A 20,428-nucleotide genomic window follows, 5' to 3' on the forward strand; every position below is an offset into this window, starting at 1 on the left:
TTATGCTATAGTTTTTTCGTTCACCACACAAACGATTGCACTGTTATCTAACTGTATTTGAACCTAAAACAATAAAAAAGGCTCCAATCTAAATGTATCAGTAATTCTTCAAACAAGATTATCAATTCCTAAACAAACTTACCAGATAGCAACTCTCAGTGTGATGTCATCATCAACGTTCAACAGGGTCAGTCTCAACTTTTTCGGCGCATAACCGGTGAAGTAAACGTCATAATGATGCCCGGTGGCGACGATTGTGTAGAAAGTCGAAATCCGCTTCTGGCAGGTGTAACCGAAACACCAGCCGTGGTCTTGGGGTCCTGAACAATGACAAGAACTATAACATTTAAAAGACTTAAAATGGAATGCTTCAATGGTCAAAATGGATTTGGTTGAATTAAGTTATACCGGTAACCAAAGCAATTGTTCGCATAACTGTAAGTCAAGTTTAACAAATTAAAATTGTTCTAAGCTTTCTAATGTTAGAAAAAATGGTTTAATTTCTTTAAACAGAATGAATCGTTTTAGAAAAAGATGTCTGAAACTTTAAAACAATTACTTCTAAGTTCGAAAGAAGAAAAATCGGATTCAAATAACGCTCAAAATGATGAAGACAATTACGAAGTATCAGAGAGAAATATCCAAATACCGTTGTTAAGATCAATGTATCTGTTGCTTAGCATGGCAAGAGGAGACAGCCGCCTTGATTCCGTGTCTGAGTCTAAGCTCTCTATCACTAGCATGCGGTAATCCAAAGTTCTATTTTCGCCGTCATTTTGGCAATTGTACGCCTGCCAGTTGCTATTGTATGTGCATGCCGAATTGCGAAGTATACCTGAACAAAGAACCTTATTATAAATTGGCTTATCAAATTAGATTTGCAAACGTCGGTTGCGAGGTTTTGGAAGTTCCGAAGAAAAAATCATAAACTTTTTTGACAGCATAACAAAGTACACAGCAGAACACATCAGTTAGCGTAATCATGGTGTTAACCAACCAATCAAAAATGAACAGCGTTAAAAATGAACACATTTTTACTTTCTTGATAGACGCAGCGTAGACGACCAACGTTGCTCATATAACATACCTCTAACATCAATAATATCATCTACATCAATCCTATCGCCACTTGAGGTTGTGAGCAACGCTTTCGGAATCCGGTAATCCCCTAAACCGCGACGTGGATCGCCATCCCATTCATACTCAGCCTGAGTTGGAAGTTTTACATAAGATAAGCTTGGGTTACTCAAAGGGCGATGTAAATTAATTTTTATGAGCACACAAAGGGGACACACCTGAGGTAGGACGGTCCCGCCAGTGCCGCCGATTAAACCTCCATCGAAATCTTTTATTAAAACATTCTTCATTCCATCGCATTCCATGTCGACGCAGTCGGACGGATTGATCAACCTTAAATAATCAGGTTTTCCTTGAGTTAGTATTAAAGAGCTCTGCTAGTGTATAGAACAACATTTGATAACAATATTTATAAGCATAGTTAACAGTATTTTTATAGGTTATAAAATTGTAATTTGTCAACAACAAAAAGTTTAAAAACTTTTGGCGACTTCAAATATATGAGCAGGAACAGACTTACCGCAAATTCTTCGTTGAATTTATCAATTCCAGTCCAATAATTAATTAAACATCCCGAGATTTGCAAACAAGCTAATTATTGTTAATTTATTGTTGTATGATTTATGTTTACAAGAGAAACGAAATAATTGTTGTTAACATAACTATTTACCCGAGACTGGGTCTTGCGTAATAAACTTTGCTGTCATCATCGACGTTACTAAGAACAATATTTCTCAGGTAGGTTGGGTGGAAAATGTCTTCGTTGCTTGGATTGGTAAAGAAGACCAGGTCACGTGTTCCGTCCGAATGGCCGTTATAATTATGAGCGTGGAGACCTTTTTGAAGAAATACTTAATGTGCCTTACAGTAACGGTTTTGGTCTTTCATAAGTTGCATGCTGCCGCTTAAGTTCTGCTGAAGTTTTAAAGCTACAACACAAGTCAAATACAGCCGGTTTGTCACAATACAGCACGTTTGCTTGCGGTTGGCACGAAAATAAACTCATAAATAATTTGCAAAAAGTTATTTCTTTGAAAATGTCCTCTAGCTGCAAACGTACCTCTGATATCGAGTAAACCACGAACTGAAGGGTAGATCGTGTTTGAGTGGAATGCTTTGAAAGGAGCGCCATTTGTACCACTCTGAAACATTGGCAACATGACGCATGTCTTGCCTCCATATACGTTCCTAGGTGCTTCCCTGACTATTCTAGAGATAAAAGAAAAAACTGCAGCTTTATTGTATGTGCTATAATCCTTTATCCGCAGATTTTATGCTACCATTGGATGATATATTTTTATATCTATATATACAGTATATATATATATTTCTGTAAGTGCTAGTAACTAGATGGTATAGATCTGATAACTTTTCATAAAACAAACAAATAAATTAATGAAATAACGGTAGGTATAGTACTGGTAGTTTCGAATCTGCAGATTTTTATCGGTGTTTTCATCCATTTTGTCAAGATTAGGATCAAAATGCGGGCTACGTCCAATACATGTGACGTTTTCCATGCGGGCAATCTTGTTCTCATATAGGTGGGTAAGTGCAGCAGGGGCAAATATATAAGGGAGGTATCCAACCTGTTTAAACAAACCATGAAATTCTGGAGCAGTCTTTTCATGCAAGATAGGGCTCGGATAAAAAAAACTTAAAATTACAGTTTTCTAATGACAATTTTATTCTTCTAATCTAAATATCGCAGTTTCGCGCACTTCAGCATTGCTGTAAAATTTTTGCGATTATTTTGCGAATTTCTGATTTTTGTTGAAAGGTGACCTTTTCAATTTCATTTAGAATAAATTTTGATACCGAGGTTTGGGTCGCCTGATCAATTGTAATCACCCGAACCATTTCGGTCATACTCTTGCTTTGTGAATAATTTATTCATGTGACGCGTAGAAGGTTTCAAGCAATAGTCTAATCTACTTACAAATGAATCGGCTATGACTGTGTTGTTGATGTGAACGCTGACTTGAGTCTGGTGATATATACCGTAGTCCCACGATTTGTAAACGACGAAGTTTCGGATCATTGAACAACTTCCAACACCGTCCGCTGTGAAGATCTGTATACCGTGTAGACATCCGTGGGCCACGTTGCCTGCAAATAAAAAAGTGTAAATGCATAGTTTATGACTAAACATTATTGATATATTATTATTATTACATTATTGCTAAGCACAGTTAACTACGCTATAATTATAGGCTAATATATCAATGTTGGTCTTAAGCATTGCATTGTTTCATGAATCCCTTCAACCTATAATAATTACTTTATAAGCTAAGGCAAGTAATAAAAGATATTGACGTTATTTAAACATAGCTCCACTGCTAATAGATGTAGTTGTTGATAAAAACTGACAAGTAGATATCCAACCTGTCCATGCATTGTCATCTTCCGGTGCGTCACAAGCTTCACCGTCGATGTGGAAACCTCTTCTCTCGCTGCCGGCAGCAACGTTGCCTTTCATTATCAGGCTGCTTGCTTCTGCTACTTCGAAGCTTGCATGCCAGTCCTGGAAATAAATTTTATTCGCAGCTGGAATTTACAGTGCATGAAAAATTTAACAATGTTTTACATAACTTTACGTGGTATGAATTGGTAATTGATATTATTTGTTTTTGGAAATTTTTACCATATAGTTTGTCAATTCATTCCTGTCGCCCCAGGTTCCTCTAAACAGGGTGAGGGTTACGAGGTTATTCTCGAGTTTGTGTCCTGCGCCTGTGAGTCGAATTCCTGCCAAAAATGGAAATACATTTTTATATCAAAAATCAAAACCTTTAATTTCTAATGGCTATTCTAAATCATTTCCACCAATGATTCATGACGCATGCATTTATAAGAATATTTCCTGTAAACAGGTTTTTTACCGTAAAACGTACAGTAAACATTGACGTCATTTATAATATTCATATATTATATTTATTCCGCAAGTTTTACAATGCAGTTTATTGCTTACCGTCAAATATCGTTCTATGAACAACGTTGCCGCTGATTGTGACATCATCAGCACCAAAGGTTCCAATGGCAGTTGAGTAACCATCGTGGAAAGCACAATTTTTTACAAAAGCGGGCCTAGCCGGTACCGTGGCCCCCGTTCCTACCCAGGCAAGGGAAAATCTCGGGTCCCACGGGTCGGTCCAACCCTCCTGACCGGTCCGATGAAACTCAACGTTGCTGAACCGGGCGAAGCCTGGTTTGTATCGAATCAAAAAACAAACAGGGATTTAAACGAACCAAACTGATACTATTATAAATTCCAATATCTGCTATAGTTTATCATGAAAATAAAATATATCCGAACACATGTTCATAATATTTAATACGATACACATACATTTCGTCTGCCATCATATATAGTTAGCATTGTAAGTTGGCATTGCATTAATTAATCAATTAAATAATTAATTAATTAATTGATTGATTTACTATTTAAATAAAAACACAAAAACTCTTAAAACACGATGTGGCGAAAAGTTGAAAGACGTCATAGGTTTATTCCTGTAGGCCCAGCGGCCGGGTAGAAGTTACTTATACATGAAAAAATTCAGTTTTGACAAAAATATACAAAGTGAAATACCCCTAACATCAACTTCATTGCCGTTTTCGTCTTCGGTCCTGACCGTACCAACCAGCACCCTCGCACCGTACGCCTCCTTGTCAATGTCTTCGTACCATTGTCCTGAAGAATTTTTGTTTGAGATCAACAAAAAAAATAAATTTAGTTTAGAACCATCGCAAAATGTTAAATGAGTAACGACGAATAAAAATTACCCTTCTCGAAGGCAAGTAATTAAGAATAAACGGATTTTAAGAATTAACCAGCACTGCTACCGAATATGCTAACATTAACAACAAGTTATGCTGTTTCTCGGCAAATAAAATTCACGAACTAACATTCCATAGAAACAAGGTATAAGTATTTATTAGTATTTATATAGTTTATTATTATTATTTATTAGTATTTATTAGCATTCATATATTTATAAGTATTAATCTATTTATTATAATAAATGATAATTATCAATTATATAATTATATTATAATTATATAATATTTATCCAAGTAAATTGGATAATTATCCTAGTGAAGTGACGTTTGGATATTAATAACAGTAAAAATAACAGTAACATAACAATAAAAGTAACAGTGATTAATAAACAAAATATAACGAACCTATGATTTTGATGTTTCTACTGAGCAAGCCGACCTCAGCTCTCATGTCGTAGCTATGTTGTCCAGCCGTGTAGGTTTCCCCCATATGTCTGTGGGCAAGTGTGTTCTCGAGAGTTATTGTTACCCCGTCAGTGGCCACTGCAGCTATCACGTGCTTCTCGGTCTCTCTTGAACTGCAAGTTTGTGACAAGACATTAGCTGAATCACAACTTCCAGAAAGTAAGATAATAATAATGAATAAATATTAAAAACTGATTAAATTATTATCATTAAATTAGTTATAGATATAATAAATGAAAATAAATTATGTGATAGATAATAAGTATTAATATTATTATAATATTATATATACTAATGCCAATATTATATATATATATGATACTATATAATAATATTAAAAAATGTTATACTATATGATAATTATGTATCATAAATTACTATAAAATGGCTAATAGAATAGTATCTTAAGCTAATTAGCAGAGAATAAAAAATAACATTAGGTTGTCTATTGCAACATACAACTTACTAACATTTTAATCTGCACCCGTCCCAAAACATAAACACCCAGCTTTCTCGTTTTACATTAATATACATACATACATACAAGCAAAGACCTCTGAGTTCTACTCACTCGTAACCAGTTGTTGTAATAACAATCTCTTCACCAGCGACCCAGTCTACCACGTCTTGTACAATGATTTGGTTAGTTCCTGCAGCAACAGTTTGAGCAAGACGAGTCCAGGAAGGCGAGCGCTTCTTCCCTTGAAAGTCGCATCCTCCGAAGCAACCGATTGCTTTCGATCCCAGATTGATCTCTTTCATGGAGGGAAAGCATGAATAATTAATCCAGTGTTTCAAGCAAAATCGTACGTCTCCACAATAAATATTAAAAAAGAAATATTTTTTTTACCTTCTAAAGTCACTCTTGGCGTACTGTGGTTTCCCCGTAGCTCGACCGTAAGATCTTTATTGAAAATTTCGGTCTCCGTAATACCGGCTATGATTCGCCCGTTCTATCAGTAAACTTTTAGGTTGATAACATTTCAAGACGTTATAAAAACCGTTACCGCGTATAGTATATAACAAAAGCAAAATTCGCTAATTGAAATTAGAAGTAAATCGGCTCACCAGAACCAAGATTGTTTCAATTGAAAGTGCAATGACGTCAGGGCCGTGATCATTGCTAAACTCCAAAACACCATGAATAGTCAAGTGAGTGACGTTTATCACAGCTACGTCAACTACCACCCAACACTCGGAATCGCTGCCGTCCAATGTCACGTATGTTCGACCAACCGTAACGATTTGTTTCTGACAAAGAACAAGAAACAAAGCTTAAAAACTATTCTGCAGTCTGTATCCAACAAACAAAATGTTCTTTTAATCCTACATTTTAGTATATTTATTGTCAAAATGCTTAATTAATCGAATATTAAGCAGCTAACAACAGCCAGTATTATTAGCAGAAATAACAAAAGCTATAGCTCACATCACTGGACCAAAACAAACAAGGGTTGGTACTGGTGGACCAAAGATGGTAATCGGATGGTCTTTCCCTGCTTGGCGGGATTTCTTCGGCGCTTACTGGCCCAATGCAGTCTTCATAGTAACACCTAAAAAACGAAATATATTTAGGAAATATTTTTCGTTATATATAGTACAACTAGGTTATTAATTCAATTAAAAATCTCAGTTTGAATTGAAGTACGAAAAATGTTTACTCAAATCGAGTACTGTATAATAAGAATTCCATCATAATTTTGCTACGGTGTAAGTTAAATGTAGCCCGACGTTTACCACAAATATTAAATAATGTATTACAATAATCCTTCTAATATAACACACAGTAATAACCTGTAGTAGTCTTTTTTGTGTTCTATTCAAGAGTAAAAATAGAATAATCTCAAAAATTGAGCGCTTCTGTTTTTCTTACCTGTATATTGTCGGTGACACGGGGACATGACTGTAGATGTCTCCAGTGACGCCAAGAGAAGATCTCCGTTTTCTCGATGAACTTTCTCTTCTTCCCGAAACCATTATGCTCAGTTCTTTCGTGTCCACGGCGAAATGCCAGTCCAGGTTTTGGCTACTGGCTGTCAATGGTGACGTATCGCCAACCGACGTATTTCCCTGTTCGTTGATTTGAATCCTGGATTTGAAAATATTGTTTTTAATCGGAATTAAGTTTATTGCTTTGATAGTTAACATACAACTATACGGTCCAAAGTTATAGACAATATAATTAAATAAATAAAAGATATGCACAGGGCAGTAAAACATCGTATTTTGAAAAACATGTTAATATCAAGAAAAGTTTATAATTTTCGGTGATTATTTTATTTTTCAAATAACAAAACTTCCTCCAGAACAAAAAAAGAAGGACAAAAAATTCAGATTTAACATATGAAGGTCATTAACGGTATATACCTTGAATAGTTTTATCAAAAACAGTTAAAACTCCTTAAGACTTAAAAACACTTACACGTCCGGAGTCTGCGTCAGCTTATGCTTAATGATGACGTAATCGTTTTCCATCAAGTCGTAGATCTTAGAATTGTAAGTGATGTTGGTGAACTGCTCGCCATCTTTGAAGTAAATCAAGATCTCTTCCTTGCTCGGTAGCAGTGCCATCCAACCTTTTTATTGTGTTTTTAAAACAGCTTGATTAATTCATTGAACTATATTTTTAATAGAGATTTAACACAAAGTTGATGGGGTGGATAACGTTGGCGAGCAGCTAAGTGCCCGCTGCATAGTACGGCGTACACGTACATGAGTGCTTTATGTGCTATATGTTGTATTATTGAATCATTGGATTGGACATTCAGATAGACATTTAAACTTCTTTACATTTCGTACTGTCAATAACTTAATGACTTCATTTACTTTAAAACATATCCAGCAAACACAGAAAAAAATAACAGAACAAGAAATTAAAAACTTGTTTTTTATTTGATAATAATATCATTAAACGTTATCATAACACCTTTCTATTTGCATTTCGATGACACTTTTCCTCGAAGACAAATTATTTTACCTGGCGCGTGTGTGAGCCGCTTCTTCATAAAATTGCTGGTTGCGTTCCCATGGTCATTAACAAAGACCATATCTTTGCCAAGAAGTGATCCCGGAACTGGGTTGTTTAGCGCGAATCGATGAAATCTTTTTCCGCCGGTACAGATTGCAGATGGTACAGCGCCACTTGAATATACGTCGCCTGATGCAGTCTTATTAAGATTTGGGAAAATATGTTAGAATCTTTTTACTGATTCTGATATTAATTCTCAAAAATATTGGGCAACATACAATGGAGTTAAGCGATTAAGTAAAGTTAAGGATGGATTGTAGAAAGAAGAGATAATAATATGGAGATAATATGGATAATACTTAATATGGAACAATGGCGAGAAATAATTAATTCCTTCGAAGTCTAATCGCAATAAAACAAGAACAATAAAATATGCAACTATCGCTCATCCACTTACCGGGCAATCATCTGTGTTGACCAGCCCTGTGTAAGGAACGACAGTGGTACCAGCTGTACCAGGTGCACCAGATGCATCAGCGGTCAAGGAACCATCTCTATCAACCAAAACACCTTCGTGTGTCCATCGCCAGTGGATCCTTTTGGTTACGGAATAATATTTGATGCCTGTTTTTAAAAAAGTTGGCCAAGATTTAATGATGGTGCGTTACAGTGCTAACTTATGTGTGTGTTTAGACATAGCCAATATAATTTTTGTTAAGTTGGTTTTATTATAATGCAATGTTGTGAATGAAATAACTGCTACCAACGCATCACAGGTTATGAAATGTCTGTGGTTGTAAAAATAATTGACAAAGATATCTTTAACTCTCTCTATGTCAACTAAGTATCAAATAAAGACTTGGTTATAATTAAGTCTGTCAAAATATTGCTTACTTTCAACTCTCAAGTCAAGGTCAAGGTAAAGCGTGTTTTTAATTATTATGCCGCAGATCTACCCCAAACAAATTTATGAATTTTATAATAAATAATTAAGTAATTAATAATAATCAAATAATTATCTTGACATTAACTGTTAAAAAGCTAATGTAAAATTGGCTATTTATGGAAGAAAATGCAGATAAAGCAAGCTTAAGCACTCAATCGCGCAGAGCAATGCTAGATGCATTATGCAAACAAAGTCCGGTGAGAGTCAAAGTAAATTTAGGAATACGCATTTTAAAAAGGACTTAAAACAAATATTCTTTCACATAATGTTTAGGTCACAATCAAGTCGAGCCGAAAGTCAAGTCACTAATTGACTTGCAGCACCTGACGCACGCAACAGTTCATCGAATTTAATTTATTGATTCTATGATATTTTTATACTTGGTTAAAGGTTATAAAAAATCTTTCAATATGTTGGCATTTACAGACCTCATGCCAATAGTCTACAGCTATATGTATTAGTGTAATAATGTAATACAGTGATGGTGCCAATATAGTTACATAACAGCTATAACTTACGTTGAAACCAGAAGTAAAAGCCCCCGCAAACATCGACACATTTTCCTTGGACAGTTGTTCCTTTCAACGCTACTCCTCCATCGTCGAAGTTGAAGATCTTGGCACCATCAACGAAAAGTCCAGGAGCAAACGGAAGAGTCTGAGTACCAGAAGAGCATGGATAAATGAATTAATTTTTAGAAAGGTATCATGTACCACTTCAAATGTTTAATGCACTTTTGAGCAGCATGCTGATGAACCAAAAACACACAATTTAAGTATGTAAAGGAAAGACATACACACTGACACATAATACTAACAATGCCGGTTTTGGTCGATGTGGCATCCGACTGAGGGGAATGCCCCACAACAGTGAGGTTGGTAACTTTTGCATCTCCCCACGCTGTGCCCGAGATGAGTTTGATGTCGATGCCGGTGTCCTCGTTGTTGACCATCACGAAGTTATTGAACTGAATTGCCCCACAGTTGACCCATTCAGCCCCTTTTTCACAGTGCCAGGTGGTCAGTGAATCGAACTTTGCAGGAGATGGTTCGGTCGAAGTGCAGCTGCGCATGATTAACACATTGTGTTATCTTCATTTATGAGCGTTATACAACTAAACGATTACTGTTACAGCATCTATATTTGTGCAAGCATGCAGCAGTAGAAGCCTATAAAAGAAAGTTCATCTACGTTCTGTTCACCTGGATCCCTTCATTGGAAAATAAGACTCAAATATCCAAAGACCGAACCAGCCTTGCGAGTGAACAGTGTTGTTTCTGAATTCACCCAATTCTACTTTCTGCTGACACACGGTTGTGGTGTAAGAGGGTCCGTCCGGGTGCTCGTGCATTCTGTACCAGAAGCCAAAGTGGGTGCCACCTGCTGCGTGGTTGTGTCTGACCGTGTTGTTGGGGTTGGTGACCCAAAAAGCAGCTGAAACAATGGTGGTCATTTTAACTATTGATCATCATTTATTTCCTTATTTGTTATTTGTTTATTTACTTGTTTATTTATTAAAAAATTTATAAATTAACTGGCCTTAATTTTTTTGCTATTTTACACCGTTTATACACTAAGTTTCAAAATGATTAAGAAAAGTTAAACCTAGTATTAATAAATTTAGTACAATATTAGCAACAACATTTCAACCTCAAAGATGAAATCAACGTCAAATTCTTAGGATCATTGCTGTCCCGGAACTTGCAGATTCAGTAAAATATGTTTCTGTAACTATGACGCAATAAACCTCACCCGGTGTGATGTCATCATTGAGCAGTGACGTGCTCTGACGTACAAACACGACCATATTGTATTGAATTATGTTTCCGGTTTCAATTCCGTCTTCGATAAAGATGGCGCCGCCCATGACGTCATAGACCACATTCGATTCAACCAAAAGGTTATGAGTTCCTAAGTCATAACAAAACAATAAGTGACATCAAAAGATCACGTGACGTAAGTAAATAAAGTAAAAAGCGTCCATTATCCACCAACCATGTATAGTGACTGCTCTGTTGAATGTGTTGTGGATGGCGCATCGTTTCACGTACATCCCACTCACGTCGCCCATCAAATGGAAATGAATGGGGTATCTGAAATAAGTTGGTAACAGGGATTTATGAAAACGCGAAATCAACGTTATCAATTTGTAGTCAGCAATGCCTCAAAAAAATTAATAACTGTCGTTAAAAGGAACATTGGAGTAAAAAATTGTTTTGAAGTAAAAATTTGAAGTTACATTGAACGAAACATGAACAATGAATGAACATTGAACTTCCGACACTGCATACAATGGCCTTATTTTGCAGCATTATTCAAATTGAAAGTAAATAAGAAAACTGTTTATTTGCGGTTAATTAATTGAAAAAGTATATGAAAAACATAGATTGGATAATGCAGGTTTTTTTGAAACTGCTTCATACTTTGTAATGCTTTCGTAACAATTACAACCTAAATAGAATGTACCGTAATGAAAAATATTAACCATCATGACCAATAATCTATACTGTTTGATGATTTACGATTTCTAATATTTCTAGTTCATCTCTTCCAACTATAAAACAAAGCTGACATATATTTCTACCTTCCCAAGCGGAAGGCTTGCCCGACATAAGTCACTTCAATATTTTCAATCCTCGCCTCAATCTCATCAGAGTTGGGTAAGCTGGAATGTATAAAGATAGATCCTCCGAATTGATCTGATCCTTCTTCTTCACCGAATCTTCCCTGGGTATTAAAAACATAATGAAAATAAAAAGGTTAAAAATGAGTACAAAGCAACGTCGTTATAGGATGTTGCAAAACATCGCAACGAATTAAATCAAAAAGTGACCAGCTGTTACATTCCGTTGTCTTTAACCACGCCAACTCCGAGTAATGAAATCTATTAAGAATGAAATCTATCTATTAAGCAAGATTATAAATGTTGAGAAATTTTTTGAAACAGACAAAACAATAAAACACAAAAAAGGTAAACTGTTTGTTATTATTATACATCACATCATGTTCATTGTGAAACAGCGGAGAAATGAACTGAAAAATTACACGTTATTGAATCAATGGCTGCATTGGGTTATTTTTAACGTGTCCAAAAATTGAAAAAGTAACCACTTACCTGGAAGCATGTCTGCGTGGCGAATTGTCCAGTCTGGAAACCTGCCTCACAAGCTTCTATCTCATCGTTCCACGCCACGTCGTTGGTGCCACGGAAAACGACATTACGCGATAAAAGGCCCACCTCCGCTGTGTTGAGAATATTGGCGAAATAAGCGGCGGTTTACATCATGGATCTTTGATTCTTATAATTCATTTTTTTTAAACACGAATGATGACGTAAGTATTCAAGTCGTACCTCGAAACTCAACTTCTGTTCCATCGGCGAGAACTTCGGTTACACCAAGATGTTTGTATTCAAGCGCAGAGTCCATTGTTATAGTGAGGAGATCTGGAAAACAGAAGGCGAGTGAAAACAGCTACATAATTTCCCTTAGTCCCTCATACTATAAATTCTAAACACTTTAACGCTCGTCATATTTTGACCTTACATATGTCAAATACTAACTTAATATGTTCAATGTTAGTATGAATATAGATTGTAGACAGTGCAAGATTAGCTGAAAATGATTGCAGAGTAAGTGAGGAGCGTCGGTTCAGTTAACGATTTGTTTGACGTAAAAAAGGGCTTCATATTCAAACGCATGGCATAAGAACTGTATTGGATATTTTATATAGTTACCTGGCGATATATTGGAAATTTTCCTTTTTTCATTTTCCTTCTGTGAATGACGAGTTCCAGTCGACGCTATAACTATTTCATCACCAACCTGCCAGTTGATCGCCGGCAGTGTCAGGGTAATCTGATAAAATTAATTTCTCTTATATTACCAATACAATTATATACAAACCGCGGAATACCAAGAAAAACGGAACTATATTTTAAAATAAATACAATGTGTTAACAGCTTGTGAGAATAGTAAGGTAATAGCACTTTAGTAATACGGAACACTAAAGCTAGGAAAAGCCTAGAAGTACAGCAAACGCTGTAAGAACAACTGGAAATTTCCGACAAGCAGCGTTAAGGACATGAAAGGATACTTGAAAGCAGCAAGTCCATACAAGCCTATGGCAGCATCAGTGAAATCCTGGAGAACACAACTGATACAGAAATAGATTATTTTCTGAAGTAACCTTATTAAAAGAGGAGTTTAAATTGAAGCGCTTTCGACCGATGACCTTGTTCTGCGGCACAATCAGTTCTACAACTTACAAGTTGTCGCAAGCTTGCCACTGCTACAAGATAAGGTCTAGCAGACATATAACTACCGTGGCAGCCAACCGGCCAAGCTGCAGAAAGACCTTGAAAGTAACTCGGAAAATCACACGGTAATCCCGAAAAAACTACACTACTGGTAAGCCAAAGAGGACTCATGAAAATGACTTAAAAAGGCTCTAGATACCCCAGAGAAATGGTATAGTACTCCGAGACTATACAGACCTTAACAAAGAAACCAGAAGTAGAATAAAAAACGCGTGAAGCTAAAACGATAACTTTATTTTTGAAAAGAATGAAAGCTAAAGATAACCTGAGTGGCTCCAACATCGGCGGTTGCCGCAAGTACACTCCAAGGGTTGAGAATATGACGTCCGTGTAGGTCCAAGGTTCCACTTCGTAAACCCAAGGTTTTGGCTCCATAAATCGGCAGCTCTGGTGACCTCAAGTGACCGTACATGACAATTTCGGCCTTGCCTTTGTAAGGTTCCGCTTCGGTACCAACCTAAATAGATATAACGGTAATTGTAAACATTTGAAATTAATGACGTTTCAATAGAAATGTCGACAACCGTACTACTGGATAAAACCTATACGACGACAATTATGATCCCCAGGGCCGCAGCATGCCATGCGATAACCGCCTATAGAATAAAACGGTAGCGGCAAATCAACCTGAAGACGTCCGTTGTTAACGATGAGGATATTTTCTGCACTTAACGATACATTTGCATCTTCGGCTTCGTCAAAGATCAACTCTCCACCGTCGATGAGCAACATTTTCAAAACTGCAGTGTGCGTGTCAAGCAAGACTGTTTGTCCCTGGAAACATTGTCCAAGAATTCTTGAGGTTAACGATCATCGTTAATTGTATGAAGTATAACAAGCGATAAAATCGATGATTTTATTTCGGACTTTCTACGTTACAAACTTAAAGAAATAAAAAATACCAGATACAACAAGTTTCTATACACACCGCCTGAATAATTACGAAATCCTCATCTGTTGGCAAACTATCACCACCCCAGGTGAATACAGACGACCAACGATCAATGTAGAAGTAATCCGCGCCATCTTGCGTCGCAATACCGAGCTCCCCGACTCGCACGGTCACCTAAAACAAATCGTTTTACAACAACAGGTTTATTTCTAAAAACTGATTGCACGGTTTCGGTTTGTTTTACACCCAAGTACGGAAACCATTGTTATAACTGTAACTGAGGCGGCAACACTTAGTAAATTTTAAAGTAATTATAAGTTATTGAGTATTTATAAATATAAGTTACCTTAGTTTTGATAGATCCTTTATGAGATGAGGTCCGGCAGCTAATGCTTGTGTCGTTGAAATCGCTTATTACGCAATCACTTTCATCAATGGAGACCGTTAAAGGAGTACCCAGCCTAGATTGGAGGCAAAAGAAGAATGCAGTATATATGGAATTATAGATCAGCCATATAGCCTTGAAAATCATTACAGTTATCATATCATATCATATCAAATCATATCATCTCATATCATATCATTTCATATCATATTTAAAACATGTACTTTTTCCGTAAATTTTAGTATTTTTCTATTTTTATTTGAACAATTAAACCATTTTTCATTGCGTTTTGACAAAATTTTTATAAAATAATTGGGGATCTGATTAGAACGTGTAAAGGCTAAATTTGTTACAACGTCGGAATAATGATAAATTGCTCAAACTCACTATACATCCCTGATTAAATCTATACACGGTAGCTTCGTTTGTATTGTAGTACGTCGTTCGTACTTCGTCTACTCTATTTATAATTTCTGGCCGAATTTTCAGATATTTTTTAGGCAAAATTTTAAACGCCATCCAGATGAAACCCTTTATTGAAGACCGTGCACAAACAGTAAACACATGTTATTACAAAAACATAGTTTCCACAAGATTTTAGTTCGTTCAGCCAATACAGATCATACTGAGAACTATTAGTTTGTTTCGAGAGGGAAAAAAATGTGGCGATCACTGCTACAACGGAGTGAAATTAGAAAAACTAATAAACTGAGGTAAACTCTCCAAAACATAAAAGCAAGAAAATCATCCAGCGAAACTCGACACTTCCTCATTACTTACATGAATCCCGATCCAGTGATGGTGATCTCCGTTCCTCCTCCAGTTCCACCGCGACCAGGAGTGACTCCAGTAATGGTCGGAGTCTGGGCCCCACTGTACGTATAATTACTTCCAGCTGTGATGGCAGAGTCGTCCATTTGAGCTTCGTTGGTGACCTTGACCTCGCATGTAGTCGAACTAGAACCTGAAATAGTAACGAATAATGACATTAAAAGCTTAAACAACACTGAGAAAAAACTACAACAACTAAAACAATTTTAAGTGTTCTGAAAAGAGTTAAATTGCTCGTAAGTTTCTAAATCTTCCTCATTTCCACATTTTAACATCCAGTAAGTGCCGCTAGATTTCAAACAACAAAGTTTCTTACTGTCCACATAATCCGGGTTGGCAGATGTACGACAAGTGATCTGTGTGGTGCTACTGCTTTCAAGAGTGCATGGTAGGTCACATATGTGGACGATGGTGTGGTTCGAGAAGCCTGCACCGTCAATGGTGACCAACTGTGAGCCGCCGTAGCTTCCTAAATAGTGTTGGAGAAGATTTTCGCGACAAATTAGGGACGAGTTGGATACGGTATTGAGGAATTTACAACCGAAATTGACATTTCTTAATTCTTACCTGTTGTGGGTGAGAAATCATGTACGTGAAGATTATACCGAAATAAGATTGACTCGCTTGCCGTTGCTAATCCTAAGCTTGTAACAATGACCTGTGTATCGCATGTAGTTAACAATACGATGCAGTTTTGCAATACAAATGGAACAGAAAATTCGTAAAGGATTTTAATCTTGTTAAGAAGTGACAGATGGGAGACTACAGACTTGGTTTGCAAATTATTTATTGAAGCTGTTTATTGTTCACAGATTACGATTACTTATTTTAAATAAAGTTAAAAGTTACCCTGTTTGGTTCGAAGGCAAACTTTATTAGCAGGGAATATGCTTCCATACTATAGCTGCAGTTGACATTCGTTAACTTACATTAACAAACACATCATTTATTAAAGAAATCAACTAATTAAGCCATTATTTATTTTTGCTTTGTTATACATTTACCTCAATGATGGCATGACCACCCTCACGATCTCCCAGTGTGCACTCAAGTGAGGTATCACCTGCTGACGTCACACTGCACTCGATACCACCAACTGTGACGCTGACGTCATCAACAACATTGCCCAATTGGGTTCCAGATAAAGTTATTGAGTCGCCTCCGGCCCCTAAACCCCCAAACAGAATATGTTAAAGGTTGCTTCACGAAACCAAGGGACACTACGCGTTGTGCAAAATAGTCATTTGGACAGCAACAGGTTAAACGAGTTGTTCACAGTTAGTTAAAAAATAAGATAAATAGTTTGAACTCTCAGAACATTTGAATGCAGCAAACCTGTGGCAGGAGACACATTGGCTATGGTTGGGGTCGCCGCGTTTGAATATTCGTAGCTTACAGTTGGGTACGTCACTCCGTTTGACACCACTTCTACGGTTACTGCGCTAGTCACGCGTGCACCGGTTGTACAGGTAATTTTACTCAAGGTTACGTCAGTGATGACGCAAGATACTCCTCCTACTTGAACGGTAACGTCATCTTTAACAAAACCGTTTCCTGCGAGAAATAAAATGTCTTTTAAAATCTGTTCAATATTCAGTTTATAAAGCACAAATAATGACACAATAAAATTTACAGTATGCTGATGCAATGCGGAGTCAGTAGCTGTTACGCTATTTATGTTATGTTTGGTCAATTTCTCGTAGATGCATATCAATGTTCCAAAATATGATAATAATGAAAGTAGGAAGTCCATAAAAACAATCTTAAATCACGGCACCTACCGGTAATGGTCAAGGTGGTGCCGCCATTGACGCTACCGGTTTCGGGAGTCAGATCGCTGATTGAGTTCGGACTAACAACATCCTTGTGACTGGGGTCGTTAAATCTCGCGAAACCTTTCCAGATTTAAATTAATTGTTACAGTATTGATAAAAACATTTATAAGGTTCGTTTCATATATTCGACCCAAAGTAAGCTAATATTTATCGTGACATGAGTTATTAAAATTCTGACACAATGTATATTTATATACTGATATACATAAACTTGTTTTCACCATATTATAACTTTGCTTAAAAAATAACACATCGATGTTTTCGCTTGAAAATGGAAAATTCATCTAACCTTTTGCTCCCGATATGGAAACAGATATCTTATTTGCGCCAACAGGAAGTCTCGAAACGAGATCACATTCAATTTGTGTGTCCGTCACAGATGTGATTGTACATGACGTCATAATCATTCCAGAAGACAATGTTACGGTGACTGCTGACGTGTCCATGCCGAAGTCTATCCGAAAAAATCAAGAAATATATTAGCTCGGGAGTTTTTGGTTTCAAGTGAGTGTGCAGCATCTGAAGGTAAAATTATGAAACAAAACTTTGATAGTTTACTTGTTCCATTTAAAGTCAACGAAAGAGCAGAGAAATCTTCGTTTGTGGTGTGACCGGTCACAACTGGAGTTGCACTGTCAGCAAATTCGAATGAGCAGTCGACACCAGCAGCACATTGGGCATCGGAGACGCTAAAATATGCGTAAGAATGTGTTTAAGCAACAATGTTTGTTAGTTATTTTTGTACTAAGAAGAATCGTGTTATTGTAAATCTACAGAGATCGACCAACCAGGTTTAATACGTTCCCGAAACAATAGAAAATAAATTACGAAAAAAAATAATAATTGCAATATCACTAAGCACTTAATTAACCGTAGGCTACACTCTGTGAATGCAGACAATTTCTTAAAGGATAAGCAAAAACTCACTCCACAGTAACAGAAATGTTTCCCTTTGTCGCTATAAATGCTCGGGTGATGCATACAAGGGATGTGTAAGTGCTCTCGTCTTCAATTACGTCACAAAGCTCCTGTTGTTTTGTAATGACTACCACGCTTTTGTGGGTGAATCCAGAACCCTAAAAACGTTTAAGGTCGTCATATACACACACGAACTAATCGGTTGATTAAACTAAATCCTCGGTAAATACAAGCATCTTCATATAGTGGTTACAGATTAATTTATCATAACCATCTTTAATCACGTAAGACGAAATGTTGATTCTAACAAAGCATGCTAATCTTTCATCTTGTTGACACTCGCTTGGTACAAATTTTTAAAACTATTTCAATTGGAATAAGACGTAGGCAGGTTTTCGAAATTGCAAATGAATTTTCTGAAATCGAGACTGTCATGAAATCGAAACGTAATATAGAAAGAACAATGCAGGTGTCTGTGAATATTGTCGCCAGGCAACCAACCTGAATTGTAATTTTGGTTCCGCCAGCCAGCGAGCCTATGTTGGGTGAGATTCCGGTTATTAGTGGGGTCAGTGCAAACGAGCGTTTTATCTGACTCTGCATCTGAAGAAGGGCGTCACCCTTTCCGTTCACATTAACAACAACTGGGTGGTAGACGCCTGGCAGGAACAATACAATGATAAGGTCTCAAAATCGTGAGGTTCTAAAACTGAAAGGTAAACTGGGAGCGATTACACCCACCTACTGCGAGCTCTTCTGATGCTGATATCTGGCAGGTGATTGCAGTGGCTGTGGTGCTAGTGACTTCACACGTTTTACCACCTACTTTTACGGTGGTCGGAGTCGAAAACCCAGTTCCTGCGAACAGAATTGCAACTTTGGTTTCTACCTCCATTCAAGCTTCCCAAGTTCCCAAATAAGGTTTCATGTAATGTTACAGCCGACTGTTTTTTATTAACTCATGACCAGTACCTTGAATGGTGATTGTCGTTGCAGTTGTACCGGTGTTGGGTGAAATGTTGGTAACTATCGGGGTTTCAGCAGTGTCAAAGGTGAAGTCGCAGGCACAATTTGCCTGTGTATTCAAAGATATTTTAGCATTGTTCTTGCTATGTTATATAACTTAACAGTAGTAACTCTACATTGTTAATCAATCAAACAAAATATTGGCGGTAACTGCATTGTCAGACAGACTTACTTCATGCGAAAATTATTACATATTTAAACTAATTATTTTATATAATGGTTTAATGACATGCAAGCTTCATACGAGTTGTAGTTGCACTTTAAAAATATAGCGTTTGTTGTTAAGTATTCCGTTACACAAGACATTTCTTTACGAGGACGAATTAGAAAACGCTCGAGACTATACCACAGAAAAAAGCATTAATCCATGTCTGTGACCGGAACGCGAGAGATTTTGACGCACGAAAATAATTACACTCACACGCCTAACGACCACCGTTAAATAAAAGCAAAATATTTACTTTCCCATTTATTGTAAACAATCGCTATCCAAGTAATTATATCTAACTACTAACGCATAATCACATATCAATCGAAAAGCACAATTTGTGCTTAAATTACGAATCCAAGCTGTAAAAACCTTGTTCATGTAACGCAAAAAAGTTACCTCAAGACTTACCTTATGTTCACCCAAAGTGGCAACAACATTTTCAGCTTCGTTGGTGGCGTCAGTAACCTCTACAGTGAGGCGCATGAAGATTTCGCAAGCCACGCCATCAACACAACCGCTGCCAAAATGGAACTTTCCAACTTTGTTAAAGCGATATTGGTATTGGCCTGGTAAATAGTTAAACATTAAACATATCCTTTGCTACATCATAAGTGACAACGATTGCCAGTAATCACAGCTAACACTTTTGATTGTTTCAGTCAGAGTATATGTCTTACAATTTACATGTGAAACATCCAAGTGGACGACTTTTTCGCAATCGTATTGAAACTAAATAATAGGCACTTTACAAGCAAAACTACACTTGCACAAG

General features: G+C 36.8%; 1 protein-coding gene across 7 annotated transcripts in view; it reads right to left on the reverse strand.

Annotated features, from left to right (window-relative positions):
- LOC143471128 (fibrocystin-L-like) overlaps positions 1–20,428 on the reverse strand; it is a 28,770-nt gene that overhangs the window by 7,383 nt on the left and 959 nt on the right. For 6 of the 7 annotated variants that reach the window (XR_013119487.1, XR_013119488.1, XM_076969504.1 and 3 more), the window contains exons 3-49: positions 20,065–20,222; positions 19,392–19,494; positions 19,161–19,277; positions 18,921–19,078; positions 18,429–18,577; positions 18,060–18,190; positions 17,791–17,955; positions 17,448–17,561; positions 17,002–17,220; positions 16,671–16,834; positions 16,234–16,324; positions 15,983–16,135; positions 15,616–15,799; positions 14,797–14,911; positions 14,487–14,624; positions 14,186–14,332; positions 13,819–14,015; positions 12,976–13,091; positions 12,592–12,684; positions 12,355–12,482; positions 11,824–11,966; positions 11,235–11,332; positions 10,992–11,150; positions 10,442–10,673; positions 10,057–10,303; positions 9,758–9,896; positions 8,751–8,917; positions 8,303–8,492; positions 7,748–7,901; positions 7,199–7,414; positions 6,755–6,878; positions 6,394–6,576; positions 6,176–6,278; positions 5,897–6,080; positions 5,266–5,438; positions 4,670–4,771; positions 4,049–4,282; positions 3,722–3,825; positions 3,463–3,601; positions 3,017–3,186; positions 2,497–2,666; positions 2,138–2,286; positions 1,748–1,913; positions 1,296–1,410; positions 1,088–1,208; positions 650–835; positions 143–320 (exon numbers count right to left, since the gene is read on the reverse strand). Coding sequence is in view for 5 of the 7 variants with exons in the window: in XM_076969504.1 (XP_076825619.1) it covers positions 143–320; positions 650–835; positions 1,088–1,208; positions 1,296–1,410; positions 1,748–1,913; positions 2,138–2,286; positions 2,497–2,666; positions 3,017–3,186; positions 3,463–3,601; positions 3,722–3,825; positions 4,049–4,282; positions 4,670–4,771; positions 5,266–5,438; positions 5,897–6,080; positions 6,176–6,278; positions 6,394–6,576; positions 6,755–6,878; positions 7,199–7,414; positions 7,748–7,901; positions 8,303–8,492; positions 8,751–8,917; positions 9,758–9,896; positions 10,057–10,303; positions 10,442–10,673; positions 10,992–11,150; positions 11,235–11,332; positions 11,824–11,966; positions 12,355–12,482; positions 12,592–12,684; positions 12,976–13,091; positions 13,819–14,015; positions 14,186–14,332; positions 14,487–14,624; positions 14,797–14,911; positions 15,616–15,799; positions 15,983–16,135; positions 16,234–16,324; positions 16,671–16,834; positions 17,002–17,220; positions 17,448–17,561; positions 17,791–17,955; positions 18,060–18,190; positions 18,429–18,577; positions 18,921–19,078; positions 19,161–19,277; positions 19,392–19,494; positions 20,065–20,222 (7,186 nt within the window). In the remaining 2 variants the exon portion in view is untranslated. Of the gene's footprint in view, positions 1–142; positions 321–649; positions 836–1,087; positions 1,209–1,295; positions 1,411–1,747; positions 1,914–2,137; positions 2,287–2,496; positions 2,667–3,016; positions 3,187–3,462; positions 3,602–3,721; positions 3,826–4,048; positions 4,283–4,669; positions 4,772–5,265; positions 5,439–5,896; positions 6,081–6,175; positions 6,279–6,393; positions 6,577–6,754; positions 6,879–7,198; positions 7,415–7,747; positions 7,902–8,302; positions 8,493–8,750; positions 8,918–9,757; positions 9,897–10,056; positions 10,304–10,441; positions 10,674–10,991; positions 11,151–11,234; positions 11,333–11,823; positions 11,967–12,354; positions 12,483–12,591; positions 12,685–12,975; positions 13,097–13,818; positions 14,016–14,185; positions 14,333–14,486; positions 14,625–14,796; positions 14,912–15,615; positions 15,800–15,982; positions 16,136–16,233; positions 16,325–16,670; positions 16,835–17,001; positions 17,221–17,447; positions 17,562–17,790; positions 17,956–18,059; positions 18,191–18,428; positions 18,578–18,920; positions 19,079–19,160; positions 19,278–19,391; positions 19,495–20,064; positions 20,223–20,428 lie in introns of all 7 variants that reach the window. The other variant, XM_076969505.1, reaches the window with a different exon arrangement.

Source organism: Clavelina lepadiformis, chromosome 9 (genome assembly GCF_947623445.1).
Source record: "Clavelina lepadiformis chromosome 9, kaClaLepa1.1, whole genome shotgun sequence".
In the NCBI taxonomy this organism is placed as follows: domain Eukaryota; kingdom Metazoa; phylum Chordata; class Ascidiacea; order Aplousobranchia; family Clavelinidae; genus Clavelina; species Clavelina lepadiformis.